The sequence below is a fragment of the Lampetra planeri genome, chromosome 42, assembly GCF_965212315.1.
Source record: "Lampetra planeri chromosome 42, kcLamPlan1.2.h2, whole genome shotgun sequence".
Classification (NCBI taxonomy): domain Eukaryota; kingdom Metazoa; phylum Chordata; class Hyperoartia; order Petromyzontiformes; family Petromyzontidae; genus Lampetra; species Lampetra planeri.
Genome location: NC_136148.1, coordinates 2093655 through 2115069, shown reverse-complemented (window position 1 = coordinate 2115069; position 21415 = coordinate 2093655). Strand labels below are relative to the sequence as shown.

The 21415-nt window shown below is 48.5% G+C and overlaps 1 protein-coding gene across 4 annotated transcripts in view; it reads right to left on the bottom strand.

The window, feature by feature from the left end:
- The window catches only part of LOC144732291 (teneurin-3-like), a 417468-nt gene that overhangs the window by 30059 nt on the left and 365994 nt on the right, over positions 1–21415 (bottom strand). For all 4 annotated transcript variants that reach the window (XM_078613736.1, XM_078613738.1, XM_078613737.1 and 1 more), the window contains 5 exons: positions 12012–12131; positions 11206–11467; positions 8042–8305; positions 1731–1878; positions 566–815 (listed from right to left, as the gene is read on the bottom strand). In XM_078613736.1, coding sequence (XP_078469862.1) covers positions 566–815; positions 1731–1878; positions 8042–8305; positions 11206–11467; positions 12012–12131 — 1044 coding nt within the window. The remainder of the gene's footprint in view (positions 1–565; positions 816–1730; positions 1879–8041; positions 8306–11205; positions 11468–12011; positions 12132–21415) is intronic.

Sequence of the window (21415 nt, the reverse complement as noted above, 5' to 3'; positions counted from 1 at the left end):
ATCGTCACACGCAGCGGATGTGCACTTAATCTCGCGTACATTCGCTTGAGCACTGTCACGCATTTCGCACCCACCCCCCCACTCCACGCTGAAAGCAACATGCACTTCATCTTCATCCCGTCACCTACTTGTGCACGGTGTACCTTCCGATTTCAAGAGATGTTCACGTACCCGACGTTTTTCAAGTGTCCCCTTACACCTCAATCCCAGGCTGGTCGGATATGAGACGTTTGAATTTGGATAAGTTTGGTAACAACAACAATAGCAACAAAAATGACATTTGGGACACAATTGTAATTTTCCACTTAACTGCTCATAGAAAACAAACGCACCCACAAACACACATACACCGAGTCAAAGACAAAGATCCCCCCCCCCACACCCCACATAGCCTTTAACAGACTGTTGGTACAGGTGCTGTTAGCGAGCACCTATGAAGGCCGGCATAGACACTGAGTCAACAGCTAATGGCACATGCAATTCTCAGGAGCAGAATGAACACTCCTCAGCTCCAAGAGTGGTGATCGACCGACCAACCAGGGAGAGGGGGGGCGGCACTGCTCACCTGAGCTCGAAGACGCTCGTGACGTTGCCGGACGGGAATATCCGGCGCACGAAGTTGAAGTCGCCCACGTAGAGGCTTCCGTCGGCGGCGCAGGCCAGGCTCATGGGCGCCAGCAGCTTGTTGCCCTCGGCGACGCCGTTACAGCTGGGGCAGGTGATGCTGCGCCGCCGGCCGTTGCCCATGACGCTCGTGATGACGGGCGGCAGGCGCCACACGAACACGTTCTCGCCCGTGCCCTTGTGCATCGTGCCTGCCGGGTGGAGCACGTGGGCGAGCGAGTGGAGCGAAGGAAGGAGGGGATGGGGGGAGGGCACGGCAGGGAGAAGGCTCAGGCGATGAGGGGGACGCACAAGCCGAGGGTACGCATGCTGCGCTACCTCGCACTGCACAGTGAGAGGAGCTCATTAAGCCACCGCGCGGCACGCTCGCAGCGCCGGCGCGAGCGGCGGTTTACCGAATGTCATGCCGAGCGGCGGAGTGCTTCTCTGTGTTTGTGAGATAGTGATGGGGGCAAGTAAACATTGACGATACACGCCCGTTTTCAAGATACGAGTGGCCAATATTTATAGAAATTGCACCAAAATTTCATTATATCTTTGGCCTAGATATTTTGTGAATTTGTGCAAAAGAGAATAGTTCGATGCTCCATTGGATTTGTTTAAATTTTATTTCCGTCGGTAAGGGGGTCACTGCAATGATAAATATGTGTGTCCACCGCTTCAGCTGCCTTGATGTGTTCACCTATGCAGCGATGCTGCATGATTGCCTGAGGGGGTTGTTGGTGTTTCTCAGGTACACATAAGAGTCCTGCAGTCAATCCATTGCTGTATAATGGCTTCTCCACACCGTGTGAGTCATGAGGGTTATCCGATCACGTCAACGACGCAGGCCAGTGTGGGGCTGGCGTAGGCACAGAACATAGACATTGGGGCACAGTGGAGTACGACGATATTTTTGCAATACAAAAATAATTTTTAGGCTCAACCCCACTTGGCTTTGAGAGACAGGACGAGATGGGGCGAATGCCGGGCGACTTTGTCATGGGCCAGGGTTTAAGCGACTTTGGCCTTTGTCGGGCTGGACTGTGGCCAAAGTGACGACCACGGCATCGGTGAGCAAAGGGCCCCAGTGCGCCCCAGCATGCGGCGTCGGCACGGCCACTCACCGCTAGGCACGTGCAGCGCGTGGTGGTTGCTCAGGCCCCAGATGCCCAGGCTGGAGGCGTCGAGCTCAAGGCCCTGCAGGATGGCCACGCGATTCTCCCACAGGATCAGCTCGGGGCAGGACTCGTACTCGTATCCGACAGACACTAGCTGGGGAGCACATCCACACGCACGAGCGCACGCCACGCTCGCCTCACGACGACAACACGTGGGCGGGGGGGGGGGGGTGCCGGGGGGGGTGCGGGACCGCAGCGCGATCGCGGGTCACGGGGAAAACAAAGCGAGCGGGGAAGCGGGCGAAGCGTGCGCGCAGGGTCACGGGCGCTGCCACCACACGCCCAACACCCTTGTGTGTGTGCGCGCGTTTTTTTTCTGTACGGGATTCACATGAAAAGGAAAAAAGGAGCATCTGGGAAAACAACTGGGGAACTTCATTAATCCTACATATCCAGATGGAGGCCCTTTAGAGTGAACGAGGAGGCAGTATGGTGAATAACAGCCTGACTTGGGACCTTTTTTTTTCTTTCTTTCCAAGGGCATTGGCAGATGAAGAAGTAAGGGGGGCATCTCTCCAGGGAGACAAGAGGTGTGCATTGCGCACACACACACACACACGCACTTTGCAACTGACCGTACAAGTGAGCACCATACAGATCCCTCGGAGAAGTATTTGTCTTGGTTGTTTGACCTCGTGTAATATGTAACAATCTCAGAATATATCCTGGAACTGATGCATCGCTGTTCCACATGTGTTTCATAATGCGCTCACCAAAATAAATACATGAAGGAAATAAATAAGGGTTGCTGAAATGCTCACATTATTGTGTTTCAGACCAGCTGGATATTTCTTGGCTCATGGCGGACGGGGAAGATCATTCTTACACGGCCCTCCTTTTGCAATAAAACATTTAAACAGCTAATATTCCACAGGACCGTTTATACAGGTCACGCTTTGCAAGGCGGAAATCAATCCGAGGAAAGCGGAATTTATATTGTCATTTGCTGGTAGCGTAAGAAAAAAAAAAACACATTAAACAAAAACTAACATAAAATATAATATGTGGGTAAATTATGAGCTATTTTGCATATGCAATGCCGCCAGTATTTACCGTTTCATTGCGCCGTGCTATGATTTCACGTCACTTAGTACAACGTAAAATTTGCGTCATTACACCTGAACATTTTAATGGCTCCGTGTACCCATACCCTCACCGAAATCCAATTTCTAAGGTTAACGAAGCCTAATAATATACGGCTGCCCAGAAAAGCCCTCAGGCAACCCTGGCTTCAGATTTGCTTCAAGAGAGATGGCTTTCTTTGCTTGCATCATCATAGTCATCATTACCTTCATCATCATCATAATTCGTTTTTGAGCTCATGTAAGAAGTATCTCGCTTTCTGATACCACTACATCGACATGCTTGGGCCGAGCATTTTTATTCCGTGTAATTCTTTCATCATACATATTTTCATTTCTTCTTTCACCGAGTTCTCGCTCTTTTAGCAGCCTCATCATTCACAATATATTTACGCCCTGTACTTCCTTTCAGCAGTACGTTCTGCCCAGGTCCAATTGTTCGCATTGGCAGGAAGATGGAAGCCACTGATAATCGCCTCGTGTTCGGTTACAAACTTGTACGTAAACGCACGCGATAAAGTGCGCCCTGTCTAAATAATCAATCAAGAGTCATACACGTTGCGTTAAAAGTGTTAATATTTTAACTCGAGTGTGACTACGGACCGCAATGATAAGTTTCAATGATTTTTTTCTCTTTCCAGTGGCCTTTGATGGTGACTGCCGTGAGCAATTCCATTGACTTATGCCGTCCTGTTTTTAACAAAAACACACTATTTGTATTTATTAAACGAGTATAGTCGGTGGGGGGGGGGGGGCAGCAAACCACAACTGCCATGTCTTTTTTTTACAACGTAACCAAATTACGTTTAACCCGTAAACAAAAAACAACGGGCACAGACATTGAGGGTGACCTGAAGATTAAAACAAAAATGCAAATACTCTCAAGACACCCACTTAAACCTCTCCGTCTTGAGCTTTGTTTGCGACGTTGCTAATGCTAATGGAATTGTTCGTTTGAAATGTCAAAACTATTCGAAGCGTTGGCAAAACATCGGCGTTTTGCTCTTGCGCCCCGCATCAACCACGATCGCACTGTTCGAGGGTTAAACTCCCAGGCTGTCAAAATGACGGAGGCACTTAACAGAACCCCAAAACATTTAATTAGCCAGGACTTCTGGCAGAACACAGAAAAGCTTTTGAGAAACATGCTGTATTGACAGTTTAAGCCGCAAGAGTGCTAGGGTTAAGAATGTCTTCCCATGTCCTGCAGAGAGAGAGACGCCCCACACAGACTGACGGACCTAATAGCTCTTTATGTTAAACGTAAGCCCCCCGAGAAGGCTCTGCGTCCAGTCCTGAAGCGGCGCGTGCTACCTCCAAGGCACGGAGACATCTTGCGGGACTCTAAAACCTTTGACCCAGAGACACCGTAATTCCTTACACTGCCAACCACACCCACGCGCGTCCGTGTCCTCCTGCATTATGCATGAGCGCGCGCGGCGGCGAAGGCGCTGCCCGATTTATGCTGCAATCTGCGATTATGTAAAAAAAGAAACGCTCCCGACATTTATCTGCACAGGTGTACGCACATTTCCGCGTTAACATTTTTGCGTCGTGAAATCGATTTCAATGTTGTTGCCGTTGTGGATGATAATAATGCCAATCATTGTTGCTGCTTAGGTGGTGACGTTGTTGTGGCGATATTGTGACAATTTGTTTAATCTGTCCTGGATGGGCCACGCACCGATCTGTCCTCGGGGTTTAACATTTATTGACACACAAGACTCCCTGCAGGGTGACTAAGCAAAGCGCTACATCAATGTCCCCGTACTCATCTCATATTGAGTCCAAACATATTGAGCTCCCATGAGGTGCACTCTTTTACAAGCACAGCCGACACAAACAAGGGATGTTTGGGCTATTAGCATGAACTCATTTACTTGACCTTTGGGGCTATTCAGAAGAATACCGGCAAACAGAAGGCCAGAAATAGAGCAATAGCAGATGCGTGACCCATCGCCTCTCACAACCTGGCTCAGCACAAGTGGACCTTTGCGTATATCCACCTGCATCTATATACCTGAGCCGCGCCGCTGGCTGGAGTGTGTTTAGTTTGAGCAAAAGCACGCGGACAGGGAAATTAAAGGTAATGCCGCTGTGTCTGTCCGAGAGATTGCGTATTTAATCTTGAAGCCTGGTGAAACGCGGGCTACGCGACACAATAAAGGGAAACGTATTCACTCGCAGCAACGGTGCTGCGATTCTACCAAATGTAATAACGCACTCCCCTTATTCTTACGCCAAAACGTCAGAGACAAGATTTCTTTAAGTCAATTAATGGGCCAGAATTGCAGCTCACGCGCAAAATGAAAAAGCCACATCATCGTGATGAAGGATCTCGATCTGGCTCGAATGAACGCAGGCACTGCATCTCGCTGCATCGGGCACGCAACAAAGGAGCTGTTCTGCGTGTCATAGGGCCAGTGGGATAGCGTGCTTCACCGAAACATTAAAACGCGTTTGCATTTTCACCGCTAGCGTTCGGCAAAAACTTTTCTTCACACTGTCGATTCCCATCGCACGAAAGAATAATTCACCGCCGTTGCAATAGACACCAAACAAATGTGACTAGTTGGTTTTTACTTTTGTTGCTTCTGTTCCATTGTTTTAGCATTCCTTTATGTTCTCATATGAAAATAAAACGGGCACGCTGAATGCAAATTAGTAGCACAAATCAGTAGCACAAATTAGTTGCACAAATTAGTTGCACAAATTAGTTGCACAAATTAGTTGCACAAATTAGTTGCTTTCGCGACCAAATTGGTTCTTAGCTTTAGCTTTTAGCTTTCGCGACCGAATTCGTTGCACAAATTAGTTGCTTTCGCGACCAATATTATCCATAACAGAGGTTTTTGGGTTAGATCACGTAAACATAAACGTGCCGTGAAACCCGCCACCGCCAGACAGCCAATTATTAAGGTTTGTTACATTAAACAAAACATGCCAATTCGTTACTAGTACAGCACACCGATGTGTTGGAGAATAATCCCACAGCATTTACAATTTGAGCACTTGTGGATTTACTCTCCAACACATCGGTGTGCTGAACGAGTAAAAAATTAGCACGTTTTGTCTCCGTGACGAATCTTACTAACTGGCCGTGTCGGGTGGCGGGGCGGGTTTAACGACACGTTTATATTTTCACGATCGAATCCCAAAACACCTCCGTTATGGAAATGCAAATTAGTTGGCGCTTCAGTCGGAAAAAATCGCAGAAACTATTTTTCAGACCTCCGTCGACAAATCAGGCCTATCGGACATCGCACCGAGAAAACGCGCTTGTACTCGTTTCAAAGTGCTACCGGATACATTTATAAACTGGGGGGCACCCCCCCACCCCGACCGCCACGCCTCCCCACCCACAACACACCTCCCCACCCACAACACACCTCCTCCTCTTGAATGCCAGACAATGAAGCATCGTTTTTAATGGAAATGTGTGGGTCAGGGCAAAAAAAAATCGTGAGTGAGGCTTATCGGCATGACACAGAGCCACTCTTCCTCGGCTAAATTAAAAGTAATAATTCCCCCCCCCCCCCCCCCCCAAGTTACTGCTGTCTATACTTGTGCAAACATCAGCAATTATGACTCGCAGTTGCAGTTTGAGCCATTTAATCATGCTCACAAATGCCATGGCACCCTGCGCATGGCCACAATTACCTTTGTTTGATCTCCATTAGCAAGTTCCGGCTGGAAATGCTGATAATACTTTTCTTTAACCATCTACCCTACGCCGTCGCGCCTTCACGCACGCGGGGAAATTAAACCGCGAGTCGGTCGCCGCGGCGATCAGTGTGGTTGTGCTGGGGGGGGGGGGGTGAAGGGGATGGGGGCGACTGCACGCCCCTGGGTATCTGGGTATGCTGTGGCTCAAAAAACCAGGCACCCGGTTGAGAACGGACGGACCCTCTTCCTAAACGACGCCACGGACGACGTGACGTAGAGAAGGCGGCAGGGGTCTAATTAACGCCCCCCCCCCCCCCCATGGGGGAAACACAGTTACGGCTACTCGGAAAACCACTTCTGTGCTTCTGCCGGTTTATCGCCAGCGACAGCTTCGTTGTGGATGCGTGTGCCGCGGCGACTCGAGGAGTTAGCGCGGTTCATCCCCCATGTAGATGACGTCCAGGTGTGCGCACACACAACAACAACAACAGCCATTCGCCACTAATTGGCGGTGACGTCACCACGACGCGCACACACACACACGCGCACACACACGCGTATGTGTAGGGGTGTCAGGGGAAGGATTCCCACCAATAGGAGGGTTAGTGGGAGGGGTGATCGAGTAGATATAATGGGAGAACGGGCGGGAAGAGGGGGCCTTTGGCGGGAACGAGATTGGGACGGCGGGGGACAGGTGTGGATGGGAGAAAAGGATTAAAAGACAAAACCCCTGCAATCTTGTGTCGTCTCTCCTTTACATATGCACACACACACATGCACACACACACGTACACACACGCGCACACACACACACACACGAACGCACACACACATGGGTGGCGGGATGCCGAATGCATTTCAAACGCATTGCCGGAAAGTGGCACGATGGGTGCAATTCACTGCGTGGACGTCAGAAAATGCTGATGTACATTGCGACGACGACCGTTATGTATTCATGTATAAGCAGTGCACAGTCAGGGAGCAGTGACACGGTGCGGTTCGTGCCCACTTCCTAGCTAAGGCACCCGGATTCAATCTCTGGCCAAGGCTGACATCAGTGGTGAGCGATGTCTGAGCCCCTAGCCTCCCTTCCTCTACTCCAACCCGCACTGACCGGCACGGTGAAGTATGGTCTAACAACCCCCGTGGCTGACACAGACTTTATTCCCCCGCATTTGAATGACAACGGCTTATACATTCACATCGTAATCATTCTATGTAAGTGCGAAACAGCAGCAAAAGTGCTATCAATAAAAAGTGAAGATTAATAAAAAAAAAGTGCCAACGTTATTTACAACCTAACTGCGTCGGGGTTTTTTTTTTCTTTTAAAACTAGGAGACGTTTTCTCTAGCACATTCCCGTGATGTTTAATCGTTCTACGCTGTGCATTAGCGCCTAACGGCAGGCACACGCGGTCATTAATCACAGAGCGGCATGACCGAAACGGAGAGCGCGGTGTGACGAGGCGCCTTTGCGTTCCGTCCTCGCGCGTCCGACCGTTCACCTACAGCTTCGGCGATGCCGTAGACGGGCTGCCCGTAGGCGTTGCTCTTGTCCCAGATGAACGTGTGCCGCAGGTTCGGCGCCGACGGGAACCAGGTGCGGAAGAAGCGCCCCTCCACGGCCACCGACAGGTGGACCTTGAGCAGGTTGAAGGGCACGCTGGCCGGCGTGAGGCTGACCGACAGACGCGAGTGGTACCCGGGAGCGCGGCTGCTCACGTAGCGCAGGTGCAGCTCCGAGCCGGGCAGCAGGATGCTCTCCTGCACCGCCTGGAATGGGGAGACAGCAAAGATCCCCCGTTGTAGCCTCTTGACAGACCGTCGGGGCAAGTGCTGTTCGCGAGCACCTATGAAGGCCGGCACAGCGCACGAGGGGGTGGCTGGCCAGCACCACGCCCGGCCACCTTTTTTCTCCCTAGTGGCGATGTTTCCACACATGACGAGGAATTCATTTGAGGCTGAGTCGACCTAGGGGAGGCCCAGGACAGGTTCAGATAATCATCACTGGTGTTGACTGCGAACGGAAATCAAAATCGGGTAGCTGGGTTCGTCGCGCAGCGCGCTAACCGCAACACTACCGCTCCCCACAGCTCATATACACACACACATAAGCATGCAGCATGCGCGCACACACACTCACACACAACCCGAGACGGGTCCCGCAGGGGTTCTTAAAAATTAAGTAACGGTTAGCTTGGTGCCTGTGCCCGTGACGCAGCGCTGGCCGAGCAGGATCAACGCACGTCCTCCCTGATCGGGGGGTTGGCGCGCGAGGGCGATCTGTTCGGCGGACGTTAGCACGGTCCATTTGTGAGGTTCTCGTGTGCGTCGGAGAGGGGGGGGGGTGCCGGCGTGGCAAGGCCTCGTTAATCGCGGAGGCTGTTAGGCGCCATCGCCGTGCAAATGGCAGTCGGAAAGTTTTGATAATGGGATAGCTGAAATACGCTGCCGAAGCCGGTCTCGTTTTAAGCCGATTTAGATGCCTTATCTCTCCCGTGTCCAATTGTGTAACGAGTGCCTGGGCTGCCAAGGATTACTGCATTGAGAAAAAGTAAACAGATGCAAATCCGCACTTAATATCCGAGTCTCAATGTGTTTTGATCCCCCCCTGGTTACCCGAGGAGACGGGCCAGCTCAAGACTGATAGCCACTGTTGCCCGTTGAACGTAATTACTAAATTGTACGCAATTGCACAAATAAGACAAATTGCATACGCAAAAACAGATTAGGAAATATATAAATAGATGAATACATAAACACAGGTTAAGCTTGGATAATGCCTTGATAGGTGGCAACCATGCAAAACAGGTGATATAGTGGAGAAAAATCGATTGTTGTACTGTACTTCTTAACTCCCATGTCCTGCGCTCCCCACCTTCACCAACCGGCGCCCACCAGCGTGGTTAAGTACGGTCATACATGCCCGACAATACGCACGGCATGCGGATACCTCCTTCCAGCAGCGGATTGACAAACCGCTGTACATGCATATCTGAGAAAAAGCGTGGATTTAGCCAGGTATACTAAGTAGGCAGAATGGAGAAATGGGAATGAAAGTTTGGTAATAAAAAAAAAGGAAAGTGCCAATAATTTACAGGAACTTTTGCACAGCTGTGTTTTGTGTTAGGGAATCTTGGAAGGCTGCACACTATGGGGTTATGAAAGACAGACGGTGTTAAATGCCAAACGCAGGCCCAGATGGTGTTTTAAAGAGCTCAGCGGAGGTCCACAAATCATTTAAATTGCAACCCACCACCAAACAAACACAGAACTCCACATCTGCAGATCCCACGACTTGATAATGCACGTGGACATGTCACACACACACTCACTCACTCTTTGAGTCCAGCCAAATGTGTTACTAACTGTCCGAAAGCTATTACTATTTTCTGTGAGTTCTTCAAGACCAAAAAAAATACGCATTTTTTCCCCTCTCTCTCTATATTTTAAGAAACATTAAAGTTAATTTTTGTAAACAGCGGCCTCTTAATATGGTGAGTTAAATATGTTTTATTTGTGCATCGGCCAACTCTCAGAATTTTTACGTGAAAAAATATTTGATAACTCGTGCTCACATCCTTTATCCATGGGGCACCAGCTTCACTTAGCGGGAAACCTTGAAGTAGACCGAGTGGGAGTCTCCCCCATACCAGGGTACTCAGAAAAAAGCATGTCATAATATACTAACCTGTGCTCACCACCATGGTGAAGTATGGTTAAAAAAAACCTTCCCGTGACTGAAATTCCTAAACTCCAGCAGCTCTGGATGGGATGTGGATTGTAGCAGCAGAGGACGATGATGGATGTTGGCAATGGCACGGAGAGGCCTTGGTCTAGCAGTGAACAGCTCATGACTGATAATGATGATGAAGACGAGTGCTCAAGCCAGAGGTAAAGGTGCAGCTCTGCGTTTGTGCACTCACGTAACCTCAGGATTAGCACGGTTGGCTACGTACGGTGCCAAAGAAATTCAACGGACACACATACACGGCCACTGCTGGCAGAATGGCCTCTGTAACAGGGAACTCTACAGAGGCCCTTGAAAGGATAGCTTGGCCTACTCTTCCACACTGGCCAGATGTCTTGGAAGAGGTGGAACTACCCACACGTCACCCCCACTACACGTGACCTGCCCAAAGACTAACCGTGGTGTACCCCTTCGTACTGCTGGGTGGACAGAGGCGGTGGGGCGGAATCTTGGTTCAAATGTCGCGCCGGGTAGATGGAACCGAACCGGTGACCTCTGGATTGGAAAGTCGGGCATGCAAAAGCTACAACCACAGCAGGTACACAATTGCGGGGGTGCACACTGTGTGGGAATTCACACCCTAGTCGGCAGGTGTAGATCCAACCTGGCCGCGTGGCAGTGATCCACAAAACTAGAGAGTGGCCGCTGCTGCTGCTGCTGCTGCGACTAGTGCAGTGAGAAGCAGGTGGCGCAACACCTCTTGGTCTGCCCGCTGCTCGCGGAAGGCCCCGGCACTGTGCGAGATGTCGCAGCAGGCGACCTTGCGAGCGCTGCGATGCTCTCGCCACTCGCCGATTCCTCCGGTCTAAATAAAGATTCCGATTCACTGGAAGGACTTTCGACTTCGGTGGACGGACGCGAAAAGGAGAAGATCCCACGAACGGAGTTCAACGGGTCGGCGGCGGATGAGATTGGCCTGTACCTGGATCTCGGGTATGATGGGATTGAGCGGGCCGCAGCTGCCCGGCACGGAGGTCAGGGGCGAGGGCAGCACGGATGGGTTGGGCCGCACGAAGCCGCTGACGTCGCAGCTCGGGATGTCGTTCTCCTCGCGGCGCATCACCACCGTGTCCACGACGATGAACCGGTTCCACGGCAACCACACGGTGCGCAGCTGCGCGGTGAACGGCGCCCGCTCGAATTGCAGCGTCACCGAGCGTCCTCCGCTCGCCATGAGGTCGAAGCTGCGGGGGGAGGGTGGGGGGGGGCACGTGACATCAAACGTGCGCGTGCCGTCGCCTCCTCTCGGCATTGCTTACATTCCCTTACGCGCCTTGCTGCATCGCTCCGATACCAAAGTGCCCCCCCCACCCTCCCCCCCACACTTAAATTAATACGGAATTCTCAATTGTCAAAGCCGTGGGCCGATGTCTCCGTTGTGGAAACCCACGGACTGTTGAAATTATTTACTTATTGAAACCATGGGCACAGGCCCAAAATGTGTGCGTATGCTTGGTGCGTTCAATTGGCATGTAACAACGCATCGATTCTTTGATTAACATATATTCTTGCAGCCACAATACTTGGATGAAATTGAATGGAAACGCTGTGCAAATTGCACACAAATGTTACACCGTGGGCGATGTGGGGCAGATGAAACTGTACATATGAGAAAAAAACAACATCGCAAATAATGCACACGAGATGGTAAAAAAAAAACCCAAGACGGAGCACGAGAGGAAATCAAAAGGAGTGCTCGATGCACGACACTGAAGCGGCGGTACGTACGCTCCATCTTGCCGCGTCACGGTGTACCCGTAGTTCGGGTAGTGGGGGAAGGATACGTTCACTCCGACCAGTGGGGTCCCGTCCAGCGTCTGCACCTGACCTCGGACCACACACGCCGTCCTGGGGACAACAAGAGCAGCCAATTAGGGCCGGCACAGGGGACAAGGAGAGGCAGCTTGGGTGGTGTGGCCGGAGCTTGTTCACGGCTGCTGTCCCCAACCGATTACCACACCCTTCAAAATGTGCACGCATGTTATATATCCGTAGACGTGGCGCGAGCTCGTTAAACAAAACAAATGCAAAGAAATACGGTGGCAGATTTCACGAGCCGAAATAAAACAAGAAGCAAATGCTCACGTCTTCTCGTCCCCCGTTGTTTGATAAAAATACCGTCGCCCGTCGGGAAAGGCAATAAGCCTGCCCGGCCACCCACTTGTGGATGTTAAAGATCCCGAGACGCTCCGCGGGGTGTAAGCAATCGTGCTGCCCGTGTCACGTCTAACTTCACCGACCTGCTATAAATCACACTCCTCCCAAGAGAAAGCGGGGGGGGGGCCTTTGTGTAACGAACAATTACGCTCCGTGACAAAGTTATCCACTGCGCTGCTTCTTAATTGACGTGGACTTTGAGACAGTCCTCTGGCACTAGCTCAACACAGCTGGGTTGAGTTGGCCAAAGCATAAAACTTCAGCTTGAACGGCCGAGCAGCTGCTGCTCCGTGCTACGAAGGCATCGCTCGCTTCAACTGCCCCGGCAATTGCACTCAGATGTGAGGTGAAACACCCGGCGAGTTACTTGAAACCAAATTAATTTTAAGATGTGTATATATATGCGAAACAAATTCCTTGTCTCGTAATCCAATTACTTCTTTTTTATTTCCATCTGTACTCTGTATTCGGTTGAAATAAGGAAACCTTGGCACCTGAGCCAACACCGTTTTTTAACCCCACGCATAACTTCCATAATTATTCATATTTTCATTAACTTTGTTTTACCCCTTTTCTCCCCGCAGGTCGTATATTTCTCGCAGGAAAAATAAACCTTCTGCCGCTTTCTCGCGAAAAAAGTTTTCTTTTTTACTCTCAGCGAAGTTCTCATCTGTTTCCAACTTAAAAATGTGACCAGCGTTTCTCAGAGTTGGTATGTTACTTTTTTTATTCTTTGCTGCCAAAAGCCATTTGTGTAAGGTATATGCTTAGTGAGACTTTAGTTTGTTTCAACTAATATAGAAATTAGTTATTTTATTACGACAAAAAAAGCCATCTGTTCTGGAATTGCAGACAGCTAAAAAAACCCTCATGTTTTTAGTTCTGTGGGGAGAAGGCACTTTGACCTTATCTGTTTATACATTTAACATCTATACAGACACAAATATAAATCGTAGATCTAAATAAATCAAACCAAGCAGACGCTGGCTCTGTTCCTCACAAATCAAGTGCTAGCCATGACTAATTTCTTCAAGCAACTTACACGTGCCCAAGAAAAATGTGCACAATGCAGGCACCGAATGATAAAAATCCAGCGTTCCATGACATTTAGACTAAAATCACATTCGAGCACAACTGTGGCGGGGAGCGCTCACGATGACAGATGACCGATACGGCTCTTCCAGTGGCCCCGCCAGGGTTGAATAAGGAGACTCGAGTTAACAGAAGGCAGAGCCAGAGGATCCGAATCACACCTCGGCATTCTGCCATGGGTCCAGTGTAACATTTCCTCAAGCGCGCGTCCCAATCAGTCAAAGATTAAGCGGAAGGATTTCGGAGGCGGTGTGTGGCGACATACGGGATTGCATTGCCACGTTGAATCGCAGTGCCAGTGGACAGAGAGAGAGAGAGGGACGAAGGGAGACGGGGCTGAGGTGACAAAGGCACGCGCCGCTCGTTAGGGATACTTTTGACTTTTGCCGGCAGCTGTGTGGTCAGGGTATGATAAACAAAAATGACAAACCTCAAGCAAGGTGGCCGGGGTGAAGCTCTCCGAGCAAAGATGCGGCAATAAAAGGCAGAGGGGGGGGGTGTGATGCCCGCTGCTGCAGCTCCATGGAGGCGTCCACTCGGAACGCCGCTCGTGAGCGTGTGCGGCGCGAGTCTTGGTAATGGCTCATGGCGCAGTCAGGCTATGAGGGTTTTATTTGATCTGTGACCGTGGCCCTGTATAAACCTTCATTTTGAAATCCGGCATCCGCACGTTGACGCGTCGCGGTGTGTGTGTGTGTGAGACGTATGGCAATTACGTTTTTAAAAAGTGGCTAAAATATTGTCGTCGCAAGTGAAAGGAGCGATATTTCAAACACGAATGTCCAGCCAGCAACACACACGTGTCTCACTCGTATATAATGCATCAAGACGAGACTTTCACCCGTGGGGTAGTGCTTTTCTGTTGGTTCTTTGATCGTATCGGGGCTGTGAAAGCCAAGCTTTTGTTGGGGGTTCTAAACACTAACTCTTAGTTGAAAACGTCCCACTAAATATGCACTTAAAAGTTGTCGATAGACTTTTATCTTTGCAAAGAGTTCGCCATTTTTATTACCAACCCAAGCGAAATGGTGGAGTGAAAGTAAAAAAAACCTTCAGCAATTTTATATGCTGGGGTTTTAAGTCTGGTCTCAATTTTCTTCCTGAAACAACAGAAATACAATACTCTCATCCTCTCTCTCACTCTTCAGAGGCATCGGGGAAATCCACCCACACACGGACACAAGGGCATTGGCAGCCCGTGTGTGTGTGCCTGCTTTAACCCTCCTCCCTGATAAAGCGCTTTAAGGCAATGCTCGTACATGACGAACAATCAGATCCTCTCAAGTATGTAATCACCTGTTCATATCCTCATAATCATCAGGGATGGTTAATCCACTTCTGAATTAAGGCCTCACCAAGCCTCCTCTCGTGATCCCATGATGTAACAATCCACCCGGCGGCACCAGCGCGTGAACCGATTTCATCGCTCCATTTCCTCGGTGTTTATTTGTTATTTGTTCGACTATATTAATTTTAGGGTCAACAATGCCGGCGCCTTACCGCGCGGCAGGTGAGTTCGCTTGTACCGCACCGGCGAGGCCCTCATACTCCGCGGATTCCATGCGGTAACAATCGGCGCAGCCCTCGATCGTTTCGAAACCGTGGGCGGCACGGCCTTCCTCACTGCGTTCAGAGAAATAAGGATCCCGCTCGCAGTTCAGAAGCCACCGGAGATTTGGAATCAGAATCTTTATTTATCCTGGAGAAATCCGATGAGATGTGAAGCTCTTTTTCACTGATGTCAATAAGGGCCGGGTCAAACAACAACAATATAGAAAATTATTGTGGAGTACTAAGTATGGGAATGGCAGGAAAATCACTACCAGATAAAGCACACCGAGTTATTAGTTATTTTTCAGAAGCGACCTGGCCACAAATGATAGCTCAACGAAGTGGCTCATCGCGTTAAAATATATAGCAGCCTAATACTCTAAATGTGTCATGTTGATTCTAAATGTGGCGGGGAAACACTGGAGGACCCGGGGAAAATAATCCCCGCTACCACGGAACTTGACATTAATGTTATTGCAACACACTCCTCGGCTTGGGAATGTTCTCTCACGTGATTGAAATGTTTGTGTACGTATTAACTTACAAACTTGTTTTGGTGAAACTTTTTTTTAGGCGTCCGATTGAAATTAAACGCCCCCTTCACAATGTGGCGTCTGCGGTTGCGTAACGCGGCGGTTACTTCACAGTCGCAGGTTTATTTACATTTGTGGGAGGCTGTATCAGCCATTCTCTTTCCACTGCTGGAAGAAAAGTTACCATCACCCATCGTTACAATTTATTTTAATGACATAAATACAACGACGGTTCTTCTGTCGACATTTTTTAAATTAGTTAATTTGCGTAATATGCTAATTTGATGAGATATGCTAATTAGCAATTATTCGAAGTTTTGACAGTAACCCACTTTACCTCCCCGTGTATTTTATTTCCTTACTTTTGAAAACAAATTAACAGAACTTAATTTTTCAAAGGGAATTAAACATTTTAGAGGAATGCAATAAATACATTTTAACGTCACTTTTTTTTTTTCAAAGTAAAGTTTCACGTTGCCATATACATTCCATATACACTCGACATTTTGTCCGTTCGGCATGTCGTATGTGCTGGAGTAAATTGTGGGTTACTGCCACATCTTCCTCGATGTCCGGCCAGCGTAGAAGAGTAGGCCCACACATCCTATAGGAGGGACTCTCTCTCTGGAGATGCCTCTGGTGGAGACGCTAACTGGCGCAAGCAGAATCAGAATATTCATTTATACTGGAGGAATTCGATGAGCTGCAAAGCTCTGTTTCACAGGCGCACCTTCCCTGTCCCCAGCTATGACCTCAAGCAGTAGCGTGTTCAAGCTATTGCAGGGCTGCACCATTAGCCTACGTACATCCTGGTAAAACGTTGTAGAACATTGTAATCTCCCTTCTATGTGGCATTTGTTTGGCCCGGGGAGTTGGGGGGAGCTGTCAAAAAGTCGCACGACTTGTTGGAGCGCAATTGTGCTCGCAAACAAAAACTACATTAAGCTGTTACGAAATGCGAAGGTCATTCAAAATGAGATTCGTGTTTCCAATGACACGTCACTTGTGGTTTCACTTGTAAGTGTAAACAGTCAATGGGTACAGGTGTGGCCCTTCAATTGCTAGCTCACACGACTGCTAGCGGAAAGGCCTCCACTAGACGCAGGTCTAGAGAGACCCTCTAAGAATAGCTAAACACATACATATAAGAAAAACTCCACGCTGTGTCAATACATATACAAATATGTGAATGAGCCTTTCCAGACGTAATCAAGCAAACTCTCGACTGCTTTTGACCTTCTGGGTTTCAACGGCAAAGTCAGATGCTCCTGGGGCAAGTGCACCCCATATGAACTGCTTAATTCTGCCTCCACTGCGTAATGAACGCAACGTCTGATGCGGTGTTCGTGCTCAAAAGCCTCACGTAGAAATTGCAGACACGGTTCAACCTGGAAGGCTACATTTTGCAATTTCCACAGAGCCCAAAGATCCTGAATGCCTCGGCATTGAGCAAAGGAAACGAACGTAACAGTTCCCTGCGCCCATCATCACAGCTCGACTGAGTGCAATGAAAGCTCAAGGAACACATGGGCGACGAAGAGACGCATTCGCACACAGTATTTCAGCGATAATGTCCTCGCGAAAAAGAGAAGCTAAATTCAAGGCCACACAGATAAAAATGCTTGAAATACCGTATTGGAGGCATAAATCTATGTAATGGTCCTTCCAATCTTTACAGAAATTCTCGCAGCATTCTGCTTAGGTATGTTAAGCAGAGCTCCCTATTATTTTCGCCTATACTTTGGGTTCAATAAAAATAAGTATTTTCAGCCTCCTATAAACTTGTGCTTGATGCCATGGTGAATAATTTAGGCTTGTCAAGAAATCTCGTCATATCTCCGAGGTTTCCCTCGAAGAGATATGCGATCTGAAATGAGGTCAAGCCTAGTTGTAAACAGAGATAATTGTCTTCATTCAGTGGCTGAACGCGGATACATCTCTGCCTAAGCCCATATATACGTATAATTGCATTTTAACACGGCACACTACTTTGTAATATAATACACACATAAATCTATTTTATGCATGAGTTACACAATTGCATATCATGAAGATCAAATGTGGTTTAAATTACGAATATAAATCACATTTGGGAAAAAAAACTAATTTGATCTAAAAATGCCACAGACTACAGTGAAAAGTTACACTAAATGTTTTAAGATGCACTCTGTGAAGCTCTCAGAACATCGTAAAGCATCATTAAAGCCAACCAGTGACTTCTTATGACCTACATCCCGGTTGAGAATGTATCGCTTGGCATGGCTACACTTTCACAAGGCAATATATTTATTCTGGACACTCAAAAGCAGGCAGCTCTGTGGTGGAATTAGATGCGAGTTCAAATCCTGGTTGGGGGGCGTTGAATGAAGTACTGCTATGAAAGGGAAGTCACGTGTCGTTGTCCTATGGATATATTTGCTCCCATCGCAGGAATGTGAAATTTGTCACCACTACTGGCTCAGCAATGCCTTGAATGCTGTCATTTGAGTGGAGAATCACTTTTGACTTTTTCTTAGCGGTCCCTCCACTGTTTTCGTTGCGTCTTTTGAGATCAGTCATGGCAGTCCCTTGTGCGACGGAAAAATAACAATCAACAAGCCACCCACCCAACCACCGCTCTGGTCCATATGCCAAAGAATACCGGTGGTACAAACAATTATTTCACGTAGCAAACTGCAACATATTAATCTGGTTAAAACAATTTTTTTTCCTATGCCACATCTATCAGAAAATGATTGTATTATATTTCTAATAAATATTTTATGTATACACGAAAAAAACACGTCTCAGAGAGTAAGATTTTGCCAAAAAAAATTATTTGAATAATGTATGGCTTTAAGAATAACACTGAACGAGGTTTCTCTTGAAAGCACTGCAAATCGCCATGGTGTGCAAAAGACTCATGCCACTCCTCGGAGAAGGGCCTCCAAATAGGAGCTCTGGAGTCTAGACGGTATTTGGCCTACTCTTCCACGCTGGCCAGAGGTAGAAGTACCCACACTTTGCCCCACTGAACTGTGCATCGACTAATGATGGTGTACCCATTTATCATGCTGTGGTGAACAGCGGTGGGAGGGATTTCGGAAGCCTGCTCCCTCGTTTCTGCTGCTGCTGTGCCAGGAAATCGAACCAGCAACTTCTGGATTACAAGTCCACTGTCTACACCACAGGCAGCACTTCCTCCACGTGTATTCGATATTGATTCAAGCAATTCCGAAATTCTTTCAAATAAATAATATTGTTTCTTCAAGATGTCAAATGTGTGCTGATGAGCCCATCGTTTTGAATCGTTCAACATGGGTAGAATTTCCCCCCTTTAAACGTTAGCAGCAATTTCACAACGTTGCTCTGTTTAATTTTCCATTCATAGGCTTTCATTAGCGAGGCATTCACCGGCCAAGGCATGGCTACCTGCCAGTCAACTGACCCAGCAGCCTTCAGCCAGACATGTACGCCCGTAGAGAGACTTTCCATTGATTTTCGGAGATTCTCCATGAAAATTGAAAAATTCATACCCCCAAGAAGTGAAGTACATTACATTATCATGGCAATTCACAGTGGCCTCATTCAATATAAAACAAATGACGCTTTGGAGAAAAGTCCTCTTTGACCTTTCCTCAGGAGATAATGTAAAAGTCAGCACTCATCACATCACTCCCACCGGATGAGTCAGCAGATACGAACACTTTCAATACATTCTCCTAACGAACATAATGCAGCGGTTCAACATTCATCATCGCGCGCAAACTAAGCGCCAACAGTTAACCCGCATTCACGAAGGTGAAGCCATCGATGTTCCGATGATTACATGTACACGCATATCCCCCCTTCCCCCCCCCCCCCACCGGGGCTAACCATATCTGCAGATTCTTTTAGGAAGAATGCAGCACGGCCAAAACAAATGAAGGTAATTGCATTTGCCGTTACTTTAGCGTTTCGACTCGTATTCAACTGCTTGCATTCCCAGGCATTAGCGCTCGAGGTGGCGTAGCTGCGGCCGAATTAATCTGAGTGCCGGTAACGCTCACTCGAGCGTCCGTGCCTGCCAGAGTTTCACTTGAATTTGCTTCATGCTAAGTGAGCCGCGCTCCTGTTTTTACGCTCGTCGCCTTCCCGTTGCCGTGACTTTATAAAAATCGCAGAGTGTGCGATGCCAACGGCGATTTGGTGAGAGGACCCGAAGGGTTTTAAGCAGGATTCTCAGCAAACAAACAAACTCCGGTTCAGCTTTCTCCAATCATCTCCTTTTGCGTGGTATTTTAAAAGCAACTTGCGCGACATTTATAGGCTCGCAATCCATTCGTCGGCATCGGGCGTCACTTGATGTGCAGTATCCGTGGCCTCCGGATAATGAGCAGTGGTCTGTTGCGTGACGATCGGATTGCACTTCGACCGTGTTCGCGACTAGGGGATAGGGGGGGGGGGTGCGCATCTTTCATTCTCCGTTTTGTGAAGGTGGAGGTGGCCACAAACCGGCCGTGCACCGTTTTAAATCTGGTATGTGTCCGTGCAAATGTTTTTTTTTTTTAAACAACCAGACCACATGAAAACTGTGGGGAAACTCTACAAATTCGTCAAGAACGCTGCCTTAAAAAGAAAGAAGAAATATAACTAATCAGCGACATGTTATGCTATGGCCCTACTTCATGGCACAGAGGCTGTGTTAATGATAGACATGTTGAGCTTGTTTTGTGTGTGTTAATTATGCTTGTGGGAAATTGATGGCCTGGCGAATAGAAATTGGTCACTATTCTACAAAGGCCACAATTTCAGATCCACCCTCTCCCAGATTGCAGCAGATTTGTTGAGTACATTGTACCACACTGTGTGTTGTCATGCAAAAGGCATAATAATAATTTATCCATGACACTTGCGTTCAATGCCGTTCCCTTGAGAGGCATGTCAACAACAGGTCTCTACTGTCTATGGTATAAAGGTCACCGTTTTAATGTCCCCTGTGCAGGCCGGCATATGCAGGCGGTCCCTGACAGCCGCACGACGCTAGAACATGAGATTGGCTTTCAAAATAGAGCATCCTAGTGAAAGCACTGACTCTAAGTGAACCTGACAGTCCAAAGTTACCAGGGCTATGACCACAATACCTCCATCATCCCTTCCTCCTGGCAGCCGAGACCCAAATTGTCATGCTGAGTGCTCACGTGCTAACCAACTGGGCATTAGCGTCTCTCGTCTTGCATGACAGTCAGAGACAACAGCCTGCATCACCCAGTAGCCTTTCACGGTTAAAGGGGGCCCAAGCAGCCACTACTTTCATGGGCGCTGCCAAATTGCCCCAGAAAGTCCTTCTGGAAAATGCGAGGCAAGAGTAGAAGCCGGCTATTAGGGCAACCCTTGGCATAAAGTCCAGGTGTGTTTGTATCCAGCGCTGCCCCGAGCCTTCCCACCCCCGCCAACCCCTCACCAGTACAATGCCGGCATGTGTTGCTTATATCAGAACTGTGCTTAAGTAGGTAAATGCACAGCCCTGGAATCGCTTGCTCACACCACTGCTGGCGGAAGCACCACCACTATGGTTGGGGGGGCTCTCCAGGGACTTCTCCCAGAGGGCATCTGAGTAGCTCCACAACACTTGACCATGTTGGGAGAGCGGTGGGAGTACCCCCACGCTGTTACTCCACCACACGTGTGACCTGCCACCGACTGACTGTGATGTAGCCATTCACACCGCTGGGTGGACAGAGAATGGGGGGGGGGGGTTAAGATGCTTTCACCATTGCTTCATTTATTATTTTATTTCTATTATTATTTCTATTATTTTTATTATTTATTTTTATTTTT